Genomic DNA, 13908 nt, shown 5'->3' on the forward strand with positions numbered 1-13908 from the left:
CCCAAAAAAAACAAAACCGTTTTAGTGGCAACAATATAACTTCCGGTTTCTCCATTTTCCACCAAAATAAAGGCACAACCTGAAAAATACATTTGAATCAAAGTGATAGTAACGCAGTTCTTTTGGGAAATTGTAACCTTGAATAAGCATCAATTGCACCAAATTAAAAATGTTTTCTACACGGCTCTGCTCAGTTTAAATTATGAGATAAACAACCGACATCGAAATAAGTTACAACAAGTTACAACTTTTGTTTTGAAAATCCTCTTACCGGTGTGCATGGCAAGTTGCTGTTGTAGCTTAAATGTTCACAGCACCGAGCGTCGCGTTTAGCCACAAATTTCCCCTGAAATCTGTCCCTTTGGAGAATTTACCTGTTGGTTTAGATGAAGTCAGTGACATTTAATCGATTATCCGATCAGTAACGAGGAAAAATATCGCGAGAAAACCAGAGTTTTTGCAGAAAGTTGACGGTGGTGTAACGAGGATTTGTGACGACCGGACACAAGATGTTGCAAGGTGGGGAACTGTCTCACTGAAGAAAACTTTTATCTGTTGTCACGATTATGATTTTTATTATTATGCATCATTATTAATGAGCCATTTTATCAATTGATTATTTGGTTGTGAATTGTCAGTAACAAATTTCACATGCAAAATCTGACTTAGGCTATTGCCTTATTAGCTGCATAAGGAAAAGTTTAATAGGCCTAATGAAATAGTAAATCAATAATCAATTTATCAGCTGATTGAGAGCTGCAACTAATGAGTATAAGTCTGTGGCAATAATTATTGTTTTTTTGTAATAAGTTTGTAAATTATTTTATTCATAAAAGAGCAGATTTTTGCCCTAAAGCAGTCAGTTTACTATGAAACATACTTACTGATAAGTTGCTCATATTTCAAAGCTCCCAAGATTTAAAACTTACTTTATCCAACGTCCTAACTTACCAAACTTCACCTTTGACCTCAAGACAACATCCAAACCTCAAAGACAAAGCATTTAAAAATAAAAATATTAAAGAAAGAAAGAAAGAAAGAAAACAGCATGTAAAGAGTTGTCTGTGTCTCTTCACCTCCAGATGCCGTCATTTGACTTCCTGGACAAGCTGGAGCTTTACCTGCGGGCAGGAAATCATCCTGTTGGTGCAACAAAAAGCTCAAAGACAGTCATCAGAGCTGCCAGCAAACACTTCTCCTACAGAGGTACAGAACCAACCTACTGGAGAGAAACATGTGAACCAATCAGAACAAACTCCTGACTGAAGGAAGAAACTGCTGAGTCATGACAAAGGTACAAATCAATATGATCACTGTGTTTGACTGTCGCTCCTCCTCCTCCTCCTCCGTCCTGCAGATGGCTCTCTGTGGCGAACGTACCGAGGCCGCCTTCTCAAGGTCGTCAGGAGCGACGAGGAGGTGCGGGAGATCCTGACCCGTTACCATGACAACAACAACCACGCCGGCCGGTCTCGGGCGGTGAGGGAGATCATGGTGAGTGGAGTTACTTCAGACCAAAATTATCAGCTGTGTGGCAGATGTTGGAGACAGATGTTCATCCTCCTTCCTCCTCCTCCTTCATCCTCCATCCTTATCCTCCCTCCTCCTTCATCCTTATCCTCCCTCCTCCTTCATCCTCCATCCTTATCCTCCCTCCTCCTTCATCCTCCATCCTTATCCTCCTTCCTCCTCCTTCATCCTCCATCCTTATCCTCCCTCCTCCTCCTCCTCCTTCATCCTCCATCCTTATCCTCCCTCCTCCTCCTCCTCCTCCTTCATCCTCCATCCTTATCCTCCTCCTCCTTCATCCTCCATCCTTATCCTCCCTCCTCCTTCATCCTCCATCCTTATCCTCCTCCTCCTTCATCCTCCATCCTTATCCTCCTTCCTCCTCCTCCTTCATCCTCCATCCTTATCCTCCTTCCTCCTCCTCCTTCATCCTCCATCCTTATCCTCCCTCCTCCTCCTCCTCCTTCATCCTCCATCCTTATCCTCCTTCATCCTCCGTCCTCTTCCTCCTCCTCCTCCTCCTCCTTCATCCTTCATCCTCCTCCTCCTCCTCCTTCATCCTCCATCCTTATCCTCCTTCATCCTCCGTCCTCTTCCTCCTCCTCCTCCTTCATCCTTTATCCTTCATCCTCCTCCTCCTCCTTCATCCTCCATCCTTATCCTCCTTCCTACTCCTTCATCCTCCATCCTTATCCTCCCTCCTCCTCCTCCTCCTCCTTCATCCTCCATCCTTATCCTCCCTCCTCCTCCTTCATCCTCCATCCTTATCCTCCTTCCTACTCCTTCATCCTCCATCCTTATCCTCCCTCCTCCTCCTCCTCCTCCTTCATCCTCCATCCTTATCCTCCCTCCTCCTCCTCCTCCTCCTTCATCCTCCATCCTTATCCTCCCTCCTCCTCCTCCTTCATCCTCCATCCTTATCCTCCTTCCTCCTCCTCCTCCTCCTCTTCCTCCTCCTTCATCCTCCATCCTTATCCTCCTTCATCCTCCTCCTCCTCCTCCTACTCCTCCTCCTTCATCTTATCACCTTCTCCTCTTCTCTCCTACTCCTCCATCATCCTCCCCCTCTTCCTCCTCCTCCTTACTCCTCCCCCTCCTCCCCCTCCTCTACTTGTCCAGCTGATGTATTACTGGGTGGGAGTGACGGAGGCCATGAAGACCTGGATCAGAGACTGCACCGTCTGTCGGAGCCAAGCTCCCAGTGAAGCTCCTGCTCCGGCCGTCCACTTCTGCCTGGTCTACGGCTGCGACGCCTCCAGCTACAGTTCCCCCGAGCTCGGCTTCCACAGGTGGCGTCACATGGGTTTTAAAGGGATAGTTCAACATTTTAGCAAATTGGCCCATTACCATATAATCCCTATAGTTTTAGGAGTAGGTTCATTACCTTTAATTGTCGGTGCAAGCTACTTTTAGAACGGCGGAGGCGGAGCAGAGCCGTGAGCTGCTCAGAGCTACGTTACGGAGGCTCATGGAATTTCTTGGTTTCCCTCATCAAACTCATCAAATACACAATCCAACAACTCCAAAACGCACTGGTGGACAAGTTGTGACCTGCACTTTGACCACGCTATGAGATAATAACAGAACGTTACTAGACGGAGTTGTTTTAGAGGTAAATTCATGCAAAACAGCTAATGCGCGTTCCCGTCGGGGGCAGTTTTTCAGCAAGCAGTCTCTGCATTTGCCTTAAACAATTCTGTCTCGTAATGTTCCGTTATCTCAGAGCGTTTTGGAGTTGTTGGATTGTATATTTGATGAGTTTGATGAGGGAAACCAAGAAATCCCATGAGCTTCCGTAGCGTAGCTCTGAGCATCTCGCGGCTCTGCTCCGCCGTTCTAAAAATAGCTTGCACCAACAATTAAAGGTAATGAACCTACTCCTAAAACTATAGGTATTATGACAATGGGCCAATTTTCCAAAAATGTTGAACTATCCCTTTAACTTCTGCACGCTTTTATCTATCTTCGTTTAACAAGGATTCAATCTGCAGCAGGTGGACTCTCAGATTCAACAACAAAAACGTCTTCTTCCTTCGTTTTTCTTTGCAGGTTTCCAAAGGAGGCCAAGCGGCGGCGGACGTGGCTGGCGGCGGCTCAGAGAGACGAGGGCTCACTGCGCTACAGCTCCCGCCTCTGCTCGCGCCACTTCGACTCGTCCTGCTTCACGCTGAGCGAGGACGGTCAGCTGACTCTATCCCCCGACGCCGTCCCAACCATCGTCATCCCTGTGGCAACGCGAGAGGACGAGGTGACGTGTTCCTCACAGACGTTTAAATATTAAAGCAGAAGTAAGCGATCCGGTGGTTTTGGCTAACTTCTTGTCAGCCGATGGAGTTAGCAGTCCCCGCCCTCGTCCCTACGTCACCGCATTCACACGCATCCCTTGGCTGCACACACGAGAGGACCGCCCCTTTATGCCGTTCTCTCTCCTCATTGGATAAATGTTGTAGGATACAGGAAAGTTTTCTCCTTGGCTTACAGCAGAGCAGAGTGACTGACAGACCCGTGTTTCAGACCAAACACTCTATATAAATGATTGCTGTCGGAAGATATAACTATTTAAGACTAATATTAACACAAATATTCCGCTTACTTCTGCTTTAAAACTGCACTTGATTGGTAATGAGACTCCCCGGAGTTCCTGTAACCTGATTGGTTGATCTCCTCTGGTCTCCAGGCTCCGGTTCCTTCAGATGACGACTTCCTGCAGTCGAACAGTCTGGATGAGCTTCTCTCCACCGCTGCTGCTGCTGCTGTTGCTGCTGCTGGACCTGGAGAACCAGACTCTGGTCCCTGTGAGGTTCCTGCTCAGCTGCAGGAGCATCAGTACTGCCTCACCGCTCCACACTCAGACCCCGGGCTCCGAGCCACGAGCGGAGACAAGGACAGGAGGACGACCGTCGTTGAGCAGAACTTCGTGGTGTACAACCGCATCGCCAGGTGAACAGCAACAGGCGATCGATCAGCACCAGACACAACACATTGTTTCGTTTAATTGAACATTTTTATCATGTTGCCTCCTGCAGGTATCTGAGTCACAGAGTTTTACCGATGCAAAGCAATAAATGCAGAGGTATTCTGAAGAAGCAGGCCAAACGCTTCGGGTTAATAGGTGAGTTTTAATTAGTTAATGAACCAGATCTCAGTGTCTCATTAACATGGAAGTCCCTGCAGAGACGAGGATGTAGAAACATTTCTCCTGTGTTTCAGATGGAGAGCTGATGTACACTCGAGTCTCTCCTCCGCTCAGAGTGCCGCGCAGCAGAGAGGAGGTAATTATAGATAAATAAACCAAAACTAAAATAACTTTTAGATGCAAAATAAAAAGATAAATGCACGTGCATCAAGCTGGACGACACACACAGCACAGAAAAACCCTGTAAAAAACACACACGACTCCTTCAATACTCCTACACGTATTTCCCTGTGATCCCAGGTGAACTCGATCCTGCAGCAGTTCCACGACAACCAGGGTCACTACAGTCAGGGGATCTGCCAGCAAGAGATCACCAAGCATTTCTACTGGAGCACCGTGACCCGGGACGTGGCCCGCTGGATCGCCAGCTGCAGCACCTGCCTCAACAGAACCAAGAGGAAGTGGCTCCGCTGCAGCGTCTACAGCTGCAAGAACTGCTGCGGGCCGGTGGAGCGAGGCCTGGGCCTCACCTTCCACAAGTACGAGTCTGTTCCCACACACCGGCACTCCTCCTAGTTAATCTGCAGTAGTTGGTTAGTTAAAGGTTGGGTTGGAGATCTTATTCTGGATCATTCTTTACTAATCTGCTAGAAATCTTCTTAACACCCGATTGCAACTGAGTAGATAAAGGCTTTTTCACAAAAACAAAAATCACTTGCCTGGGGAACGAACAAGCCTCAAAAAACACCATCCAATCACGTACAATGTTATGTTGTAGTCAATTGGATCGTGATGTGTCAATCAAGATGCTGTCTCGCTCCCTCTCTCCTACCTCTGACATGCAAAAGCCACACTCCAGTCTGGTGGGTAGCCTATCAATAAAGCTCTGGCAATGCATGTTGAGTGTCTTTGCCCATGTCCATGGAAAGGTGAAGGCGTGGTTTCAGACAGAAGTCTGAGGTCATGGGGCTGGGACTTTTGACTTGTGTATTTTCAAAATGTGGCCTGCGAGAACCGTTTTTCCAGCAGGATCTCCAACCCTATTTATTTTATTTATTTATTTTACCTTTATTTTACCAACCCTACCTTTAAGTTTATTGTCATTTCATAAGTGCATAGCCTATACAAGGAAATTTCAATTTCATTCATTTTCAGTCTCCTGTAGCAGCAAAACAATTAAAAAGTTGAAAACATTAAAGTGCACCAGGGGTCAATAACTAATTAAATATCAAGAATATTAAAACAGGAAAGACATAATATACAGCAAAGACAATGTCAACCACAACAAGTCATATTTGTATCATAAATAGTAATATTAATAGTAATGATATTGAATCAGGTCAGAACAAGCTAGCTGGCTAACAGCCAATCAGAATCAACTGTATTTGTGTAAAACAGGTGGTTTGTCATTTTCTGTCTTTATTATTTCTTCACTTATATCTCCATCAGCTTCTTGACAGTGCTTTACTGGTCCTCTCTGGCTTCACACACAAAAACAACCATTATTAAATTTCCACTAAATGAATAAAGCAGGACAAGAACATAATTAAATTGATGCTGCATGTTAACTAATGAGAGTAAGTTAAAATGAAAAGAAAAATACGGTTGTTGAAAATGAAAACAATTAAATTAGATAGGCTAATAGCTGAATGCTAACTGTGATGCTATGCTAACATGCTGACGTTGCGCTGTGGCTTTACGTTACATCATGGTCTGTTCTGTCACTTCATCACCATGTTTGATACTTTATAATATTTGAACATGTCGATCCGTCCCCTCAGGTTTCCTTTTGACGACGTGGGCCTGCTGACTCGGTGGCTGAAGGCTGTCGCGCGTCCACACTGGCACCCGCAGCCCGGCTCCTCCATCTGCTCCACCCATTTCACCGAGGACTGTTTCGACCGCAGCGGAGACCAAGTAGTCCTGCTGCCGGACGCCGTGCCCACGCTGCTGATCCACAACGATGCAGCGGTGAGTGAGACGCAGGAGACGGTCGCTGATGATGCAGAGTGTTGTTCATATTTCTAATTTCTTCATCTTCTGTTGACAGACTCATTTCGCCAAGTACGACGCTGTGGAGCTCTACCTCCGTCAACGCACTTATCCTCCCGGTCTGAGCTACGTCGAGAAAAACACCTTCAGGAGGTTCTGCAAGAAGTTCAGCATCAAAGGTCCGTACAAACCAGAACCTTCTCTCAGAGTAATCTGATTAGAATAAGGTCAAAACACTCAGAGAAACCAAATCCTGCAAGTTGTTGGATGGATGGTGGGGCTAGGTGGTGGTGAGGGGGCGGGGCTTTGGGTGACTGCTTTGTTGTGACATCACAAAGTGACAGGAAGTCCTGACGGCTGGTTTTAAGGCTCAGTTTCTGAATACAGGCTGTGTGCATTTCTCTGTGGACTGAGGCTTTGATACTTTCACAGTTTTAATATTGAACCTAGAGCTGCTTTAATCACACTACACATGGACATCTACCTTTATACTGTATGGAGCTTTAACACAAACATCTATACCTTTATACTGTATGGAGCTTTAACACAAACATCTACCTTTATACTGTATGGAGCTTTAACACAAACATCTACCTTTATACTGTATGGAGCTTTAACACAAACATCTACCTTTATACCGTATGGAGCTTTAACACAAACATCTACCTTTATACCGTATGGAGCTTTAATACAAACATCTACCTTTATACCGTATGGAGCTTTAAAGGAGCATTAACGCAAATCTAAATTCTTAATTTGGCCACTAGATGGAGCCAGTGGCAGAGCATATCAGATATAAACAAGCTCCTGAACACTCAGCCATTCTCAAGTACCGGTACTCGCAGTGCCACCGACCTCTCACCTGCCAGTCAGGGTGACGTCGCACCTCTTTATATAGGGTGGTGTTAAGGAGGTGGGGCTAAGCGCTGGGCCGGCTTGTGTCATAACAAAGACAAATTCTGCATTTGCCCCACGAACACTACACTGTTGGCTATTTTCTTTGTAAATTTAGTTATGGCTCCTCCCAACCTATCTTTTGCATATTTCAGCTTATTTTATGCTATTACTGCTGTATTTGCAATAATGCTCCTTTAATACAAACATCTACCTTTATACCGTATGGAGCTTTAATACAAACATCTACCTTTATACTGTATAAGGCATTAACACAAACATCTACCTTTATACTGTAAGGAGCTTTAATACAAACATCTACCTTTATACTGTATAAGGCATTAACACAAACATCTACCTTTATTTTGAAGGAGCTTTAACACAAACATCTACCTTTATACTGTTTGGAGCTTTAACACAAACATCTACCTTTATACTGCATTGTGGTTGATGTGGCTGGTTTCAGACAATGAGCTCCACATGGTGAGCGGAGATCGGGTGTCTTTGGTTCTGAGGAGCCGACAGCAGGTTGAAGACGCACTCAATGATTATCACAATGAGCTGAACCACCTGGACCTCAACAAATGTCTCCGACTGCTCAACGAGAGGTGAGAGGAGGGTCTTCTTCTTCTTTTCTTCTCCATCCTTTGTGAAGAGTGGGTGGAAGCAGGTGTTTTTCTCTCTCTCTCAGGTTCTTCTGGAAAACCATGAGAGCCGACGTGGTGCAGTGGATCGACAGCTGCTCCCAGTGCAGCCGGGACAAGAGGAAGAAACCAGGAAGCCACAGAGCAGCAGGAGGGTCGGAGTCTGCGGAGCTGCGGCCGCTGGGTTCACCTCAGATACCTGATGGTCTGGACAGGTGTGTGTGTGGCTCCAGTTAATGAAGTTTATGAAAACGTGTCTAGTTCCTTAAAAAGCAGCATCATTTACAGTAGGAGTGATAGAGCAGGATGAACTGATCATGTGGTTCCTCTTCTTGTCTCTGTGTGTTGACAGTGGGAGGGACGATGACAACGATGACGAGGATGATGATGAAGGTGGTGAGAGTGTCTGGGACGAAGAGATGCAGCCAGTGGTGAGTTCAGAGTACAGAGTGGTAGTAGGTTTTCTCAGTTTCATCCACCAGAACAACACTGAGGACTTTAAAGATTCTAAACAGCGACGGTTGAAGTGACATGTTTGTCTTTTTCTTTTTCCAAAAAAAAGAAATATATATATACACACCTGGAATTGATCTCTCTGTTTGTGTTTTTGGTTTTATATTCAGCTTGTAAGCTAAAAACCAAAAACACTAACAGAAAGATCAGTTCCAGATAAATGTGACTAATGGTTATACAGTACAGGCTGAAATACAATGGGAGCTAAATAAAGAAAAATAATACAGTTTTTTATACAAATGCTCTTGTCATTATAGCAGAAATATTTACATTAATATAATCAAGACATGGTTTTCATATTCTTTCAAAAGCATTAGTTTTGTAGTGCAGGAGACAGGTCAGAAAGCCCATTATTGTCCTATGCCATCCCATAACTGAGGGGGCTTTATTGTCATTTATATTTAATTATAGTGTGTATTTTTATATTAACTTCAGGGCTGTCGGAGGTAGAATGATAATAACAGGTTAACACAGAGTTTGGCTTGAACCAGATTTTGAATTAGTTGCTGGAAATTAATCAGCTGCAGTCGCAGAATAAACTGTCTCTGTTTCCACTCACACGGAGCTTAACAAAGTTATTATTTGAGCAGTATTTGTCACTATTAACAAATAGAAAATGTGCAGTTAATTAGAGATTAGATTGATTTATCTACTGTAAATCAGTTGACATTCCTCAGTTTATATGATATTATATTTGTTGTTAATAGACATGTTGTTGATGAAACCATGACGCTAGTGTCCGTGGTTCTGAAGTCACAGATTTATACTCTCAGGTCGCTTTATTCAACATATAGATATTACTATAATTATTTAAGAGACCTCAGTTTCCTGAAGAAGTAAAGTAAAGATTCCACATACAGGCAAAACCTGGAGACCAGGCGGAGGAGACGAGAGACTCCAGACCACATCATCATCTTCACATCCCACCGGCCTCACGGAAACAGGTTCAACCTTCAAGTCGACGCGTTGGGCTGCAGACCTCGTCATCCAAACCCCGAAGACAGAACCGGGTCAGCAGAGACCAGGAGCGAGTCGTCGTCTCTTCGGGTAGAAGCAGCTCCAGCTGTGGCCTGGAGCCGGTCGTGGCCCCGAGCACCAAACCGTGGCCCGTCTTCACCATCGCCGGCTCTGCACCGGTCCACGCAGACACGCCCCCTCCACAGGTGGACAGGTGTGAGCTGATTTACTTTAACTCACCTCCTATAGAAGAACTAATGTGTGTGAATGACATTAGTGGTTGCACTGTTGTTAAAGGGATAGTTCACCCAAAATTGAAATTTCTCATTATCTACTCACCCTCATGTGGACTAAGGGCTGGGACAAGTTCCAGAGTCCTCCGTGGCTTCTCTGAGTTACAGGGGGTCTCGGCGTAGCAGTGCATGTCCATATAACGGTTGCAAATGGATACCAACTGTCTTCGTAACAAAAAGACACACCAAAAAACATCCAAATACCTCCATGCTGCTCGTATGTAATGTCCGTCTTGTATTGAAGCCCCGAAATGCGAAATTGTCCTGAAAAAAATTCTATATTTCAAGCTTGTTTTGTAGCGGAAGCTTCTCGAAGCTCCTCTTCCCGGTTCGTCAAATTTGGTCGAACTGGGAAGAGGATAGACCCTGGTTCGTCCAAATTTGACGAACCGGGAAGAGGAGCTTCCGCTACAAAACAAGCTTGAAACATAGACTTATTTAATTTTTTTCGGAACAATTTCGCATTTCGGGGCTTCAATACAAGACGGACATTACATATGAGCAGCATGGAGGTATTTGGATGTTTTTTGGTGTGTCTTTTTGTTACGAAGACAGTTGGTATCCATTTGCAACCGTTATATGGACATGCACTGCTACGCCGAGACCCCCTGTAACTCAGAGAAGCCACGGATAACTCTGAAAATTCTCACAGCCCTTAGTCCACATGAGGGTGAGTAGGTAATGAGTGAAATTTGAATTTTGGGTGAACTATCCCTTTAACACATGTTGACTGACTGACTGACTGTGTGTGTGTGGGTGTGGGTGTGTGTGTGTGTGTGTGTGTGTGTGTGTGTGCGTGAGCAGCCCAGCTGTCCTCCAGACCCCCCGGAGGCTTCAGGCTCGGACCGTCATCCAGCAGTGCAGCCGGGCCAAAGTTAAGATCAAGCCAGCGCTGGACGGAGCTGAAGCTCAGTGGGCGGAGGTGGGTTCAAGTTTGATTGAATTTATTTTTCTAGAGATTTAGAGACTCATGTTGTTTTGTCAGTCCAACACTGGCTTAAAGGGATAGTTCAACATTTTGGCAAATTGGCACATTGCCATAATCCCTATAGTCATAGCAGTAGGTTCTTTATCTTTATTTGTCGGTGCAAGATATTTTTAGATCGGTGGAGCAGAGCCGCGAGCTGCTCAGAGCTACACTACGGAGGCTAGTGGGATTTCTTGGTTTCCCTCATCAAACTCATCAAATACAAAATCCAACAACTCCAAAATGCTCTGGTGGACAAACCGCTGATGCACGTTCCCGACCGTCGGGGGCAGTTTTTTATCAAGCAGTCTCTGCATTTGCCTCAAGAACAACTCTGTCTGGTAACGTTCTGTTATTATCTCATAGCGTGGTGAATGTGCCGGTCACAACTTGTCCACCAGAGTGTTTTGGAGTTGTTGGATTGTGTATTTGATGAGTTTGATGAGGGAAACCAAGAAATCCCATGAGCCTCCGTAGCGTAGCTCTGAGCAGCTCACGGCTCTGCTCCGCCGTTCTAAAAATAGCTTGCACCGACAATTAAAGGTAACAAACCTACTCCTAAAACTATAGGGATTATATGGTAATGGTCCAATTTGCCAAAAATGTTAAACTATTCCTTTAAAGGGAAATATCTTGACACAAAAATGAGAGTTAAAATCAGAGATGCTACACAGGAGTACTGGGCGGATGGATATTTGTAATAGTTGATCACCAGAAAGTAGTTCCAGGGAGGCTGAGGGTTAAAATGAATGAATATAATATTTCCTATCTGTGCCTCTGTCTTCAGATCCAGGAGGGGATGGTTGTGTTCGTTTGTTTTTTCCACGGAGCCGCCGAAGACGTCACTCATGAAGTTGGTAAGACGTGCTTTTATTCTGAAAGTCACTCTTCCATCCACACGTTGAGTTCCTCTGTGTTAAAGGGATAGTTCACCCAAAATTCAAATTTCACTCATTATCTACTCACCCTCATGTCGACTAAGGGCTGTGAGAAGTTTCAGAGCCTTTTCTGAGTTACGGGGGGGTCCGCGCAGCAGTATTTGTCCATATAATGGTTGTCAATGGATACCAACTTTCTTCGTCCAAAAAGACACACCAAAAAACATCCAAATACCTCCATACTGCTCGTCTGTAATGTCTCTCTTGTATTGAAGCCCCAACATGAGAAATTGTTCCGAAAAAAAGTAAATAAGTCTATATTTTAAGCTTGTTTGTAGCGGAAGCTCCCAGTGTCTCAGTTCACTGCTCTTCCTGACCGGCGGAACAATTTCTCATGTCGGGGCTTCAATACAAGAGGGACATTACAGACGAGCTGTATGGAGGATGTTTTTTGGTGTGTCTTTTTGGACGAAGAAAGTTGGTATCCATTGACAACCATTATGTGGAAATTCTCACAGCTCTTAGGGTGAGTAGATAATGAGTGAAATTTGAATTTTGGGTGAACTATCCCTTTAACTTTGTCTCCTGTCCTGTGATCCCGTCCACAGCCGACCGCCTCATGACCACTAAACTTTTCCGGAGCGCCGGCGGCCGCCCGGCCTCGGTTCTCGACCTTCCCGGGAGCGTTTTATTCATCCCCCAGGACTCCCTGCTAGGGGAGCCGGCGGCGAAGAGGCGGGTGCAGTATAAAGGCGGGTGTGAGCCGTGGCGCGGAGCTCAGCTGCTCTCTAACCTGGCGTCCGCCTGCAGGGAGCTCATGGCGGCCTCGGCCAAGTGCGTGAAGTCGGGCGCGACGGTGGAGCAGGGCGTGTACGGACAGAAACAAGAGCTGGTGCTGAACTCTGCAGAGCCGCTGACGCTGCTGCTGGAGTTCTGAGTCTCTGGGTCCAGTTTTATCACCTGTGAGACGGTTCTGGATGGATCCATCAAAGGGATAGTTCACCCAAAATTCTAATTTCACTCATTATCTACTCACCCTCATGTGGACTAAGGGCTGGGAGAATTTTCAGAGTCCTCCGTGCCTTCTCGGAGTTACGGGGGGGGTCCGTGCAGCAGTACTTGTCCATGTAATGGTTGTGAATGGTGCTCAGTTTTCTTCGTCCAAAAAGACACACCAAAAAACATCCAAATACCTCCATACTGCTCGTCTGTAATGTCCCTCTTGTATTGAAGCCCCGACATGAGAAATTGTTCCGGAAAAAATTAAATAAGTCTATATTTTAAAGGATCCATCACCTGGTATTTATATTGGTTTCAGGTGTTGAAAGGGTCCTCAATGCACATTTTTGAGAAATAATATGCAACATTCACCTTTATTTATCCTTATTTGTGTACCCAATTTTGCTCTCGCGAGAAAAACACACAATCTTGTTTTACAGATTGTCATTGAAAAAAAAAAATTCCATGCATTTACCACGACTACTGAAACCATGGAAACGTAAATATAAAATTCCGCCGGAAGAGCAAAACCGGCTTACGTTTTTGAGGTTCAGAAAAAGGTGGATATATAAATTAAAAAAATGTAATGCAGGCTGATCGGTTCATTGTAAAACATGTTTTTATTGATGTAAATGTGGTGATTTCTGTACATACTGAGCCCCCAGGCAGCGCCACTCCTCTGTCCAGTACACACAGGAAGCTTCACTTTTCATTCAAACAAACTGCCACAATTGTTAGATTTCATCAATGAGACCAGCATTTATATCCTAAAAAGAAGTTAACCAGCCAATGGTAAACCTCTAAAAGCCTGCGGGTAAGTTAATTAACGAACGTTTTGTCCGCCGCGGTGTCGACGTAGTTCTGGCCGCCCGAGCACGTCAGCAGACCAGCTGGCTGCCTCTGTGATGTCGCGGCCGTTGCTCCACAGGTGGAGTTTCACTCTCTCCGAAAAACATCAGAGCGAACTTCTAAACAGCCGTTATTTGGATCTAAACGGTTACTTTCTCGCATCAAAAAATATTAAAACTTAATAAAGTGACGTAATAACAGCGCTACAGCAGGAAATAAAACGGCTTTTTGCCTGTTTCACAGCTACCACTACCGCTGCCGGCTGCTGTGTACGGCG

At 45.1% G+C, this 13908-nt stretch overlaps 1 protein-coding gene across 1 annotated transcript; it reads left to right on the forward strand.

The window, feature by feature from the left end:
• Positions 1-266: 266 nt before the first annotated feature.
• On the forward strand, positions 267-12812 carry LOC146963318 (uncharacterized). The gene is made up of 18 exons (XM_085767842.1): positions 267-519; positions 1083-1206; positions 1358-1494; positions 2629-2798; positions 3559-3757; positions 4187-4449; positions 4536-4621; positions 4720-4781; positions 4946-5184; positions 6427-6616; positions 6696-6816; positions 7998-8139; positions 8223-8390; positions 8528-8606; positions 9549-9859; positions 10743-10860; positions 11693-11762; positions 12392-12812. Exons 2-18 carry the CDS (start codon positions 1083-1085, stop codon positions 12718-12720), a joined length of 2808 nt encoding a protein of 935 aa, XP_085623968.1. The 5' UTR covers positions 267-519; the 3' UTR covers positions 12721-12812.
• Positions 12813-13908: the final 1096 nt, after the last annotated feature.

The sequence above is a fragment of the Trachurus japonicus genome, chromosome 22 (genome assembly GCF_045865225.1).
Source record: "Trachurus japonicus isolate A0001 chromosome 22, Traja_1.0".
Taxonomy (NCBI): Eukaryota; Metazoa; Chordata; class Actinopteri; order Carangiformes; family Carangidae; genus Trachurus; species Trachurus japonicus.

Excerpts from the sequence above, each read along its gene's own strand:
- LOC146963318 (XM_085767842.1), top strand. The coding sequence starts at position 1,083 with ATGCCGTCATTTGACTTCCTGGACAAGCTGGAGCTTTACCTGCGGGCA. Across the intron at positions 5,185-6,426 it reads CTGGGCCTCACCTTCCACAA|GTTTCCTTTTGACGACGTGG; the intron begins GTACGAGTCTGT and ends CCGTCCCCTCAG. Across the intron at positions 11,763-12,391 it reads AGACGTCACTCATGAAGTTG|CCGACCGCCTCATGACCACT; the intron begins GTAAGACGTGCT and ends TCCCGTCCACAG.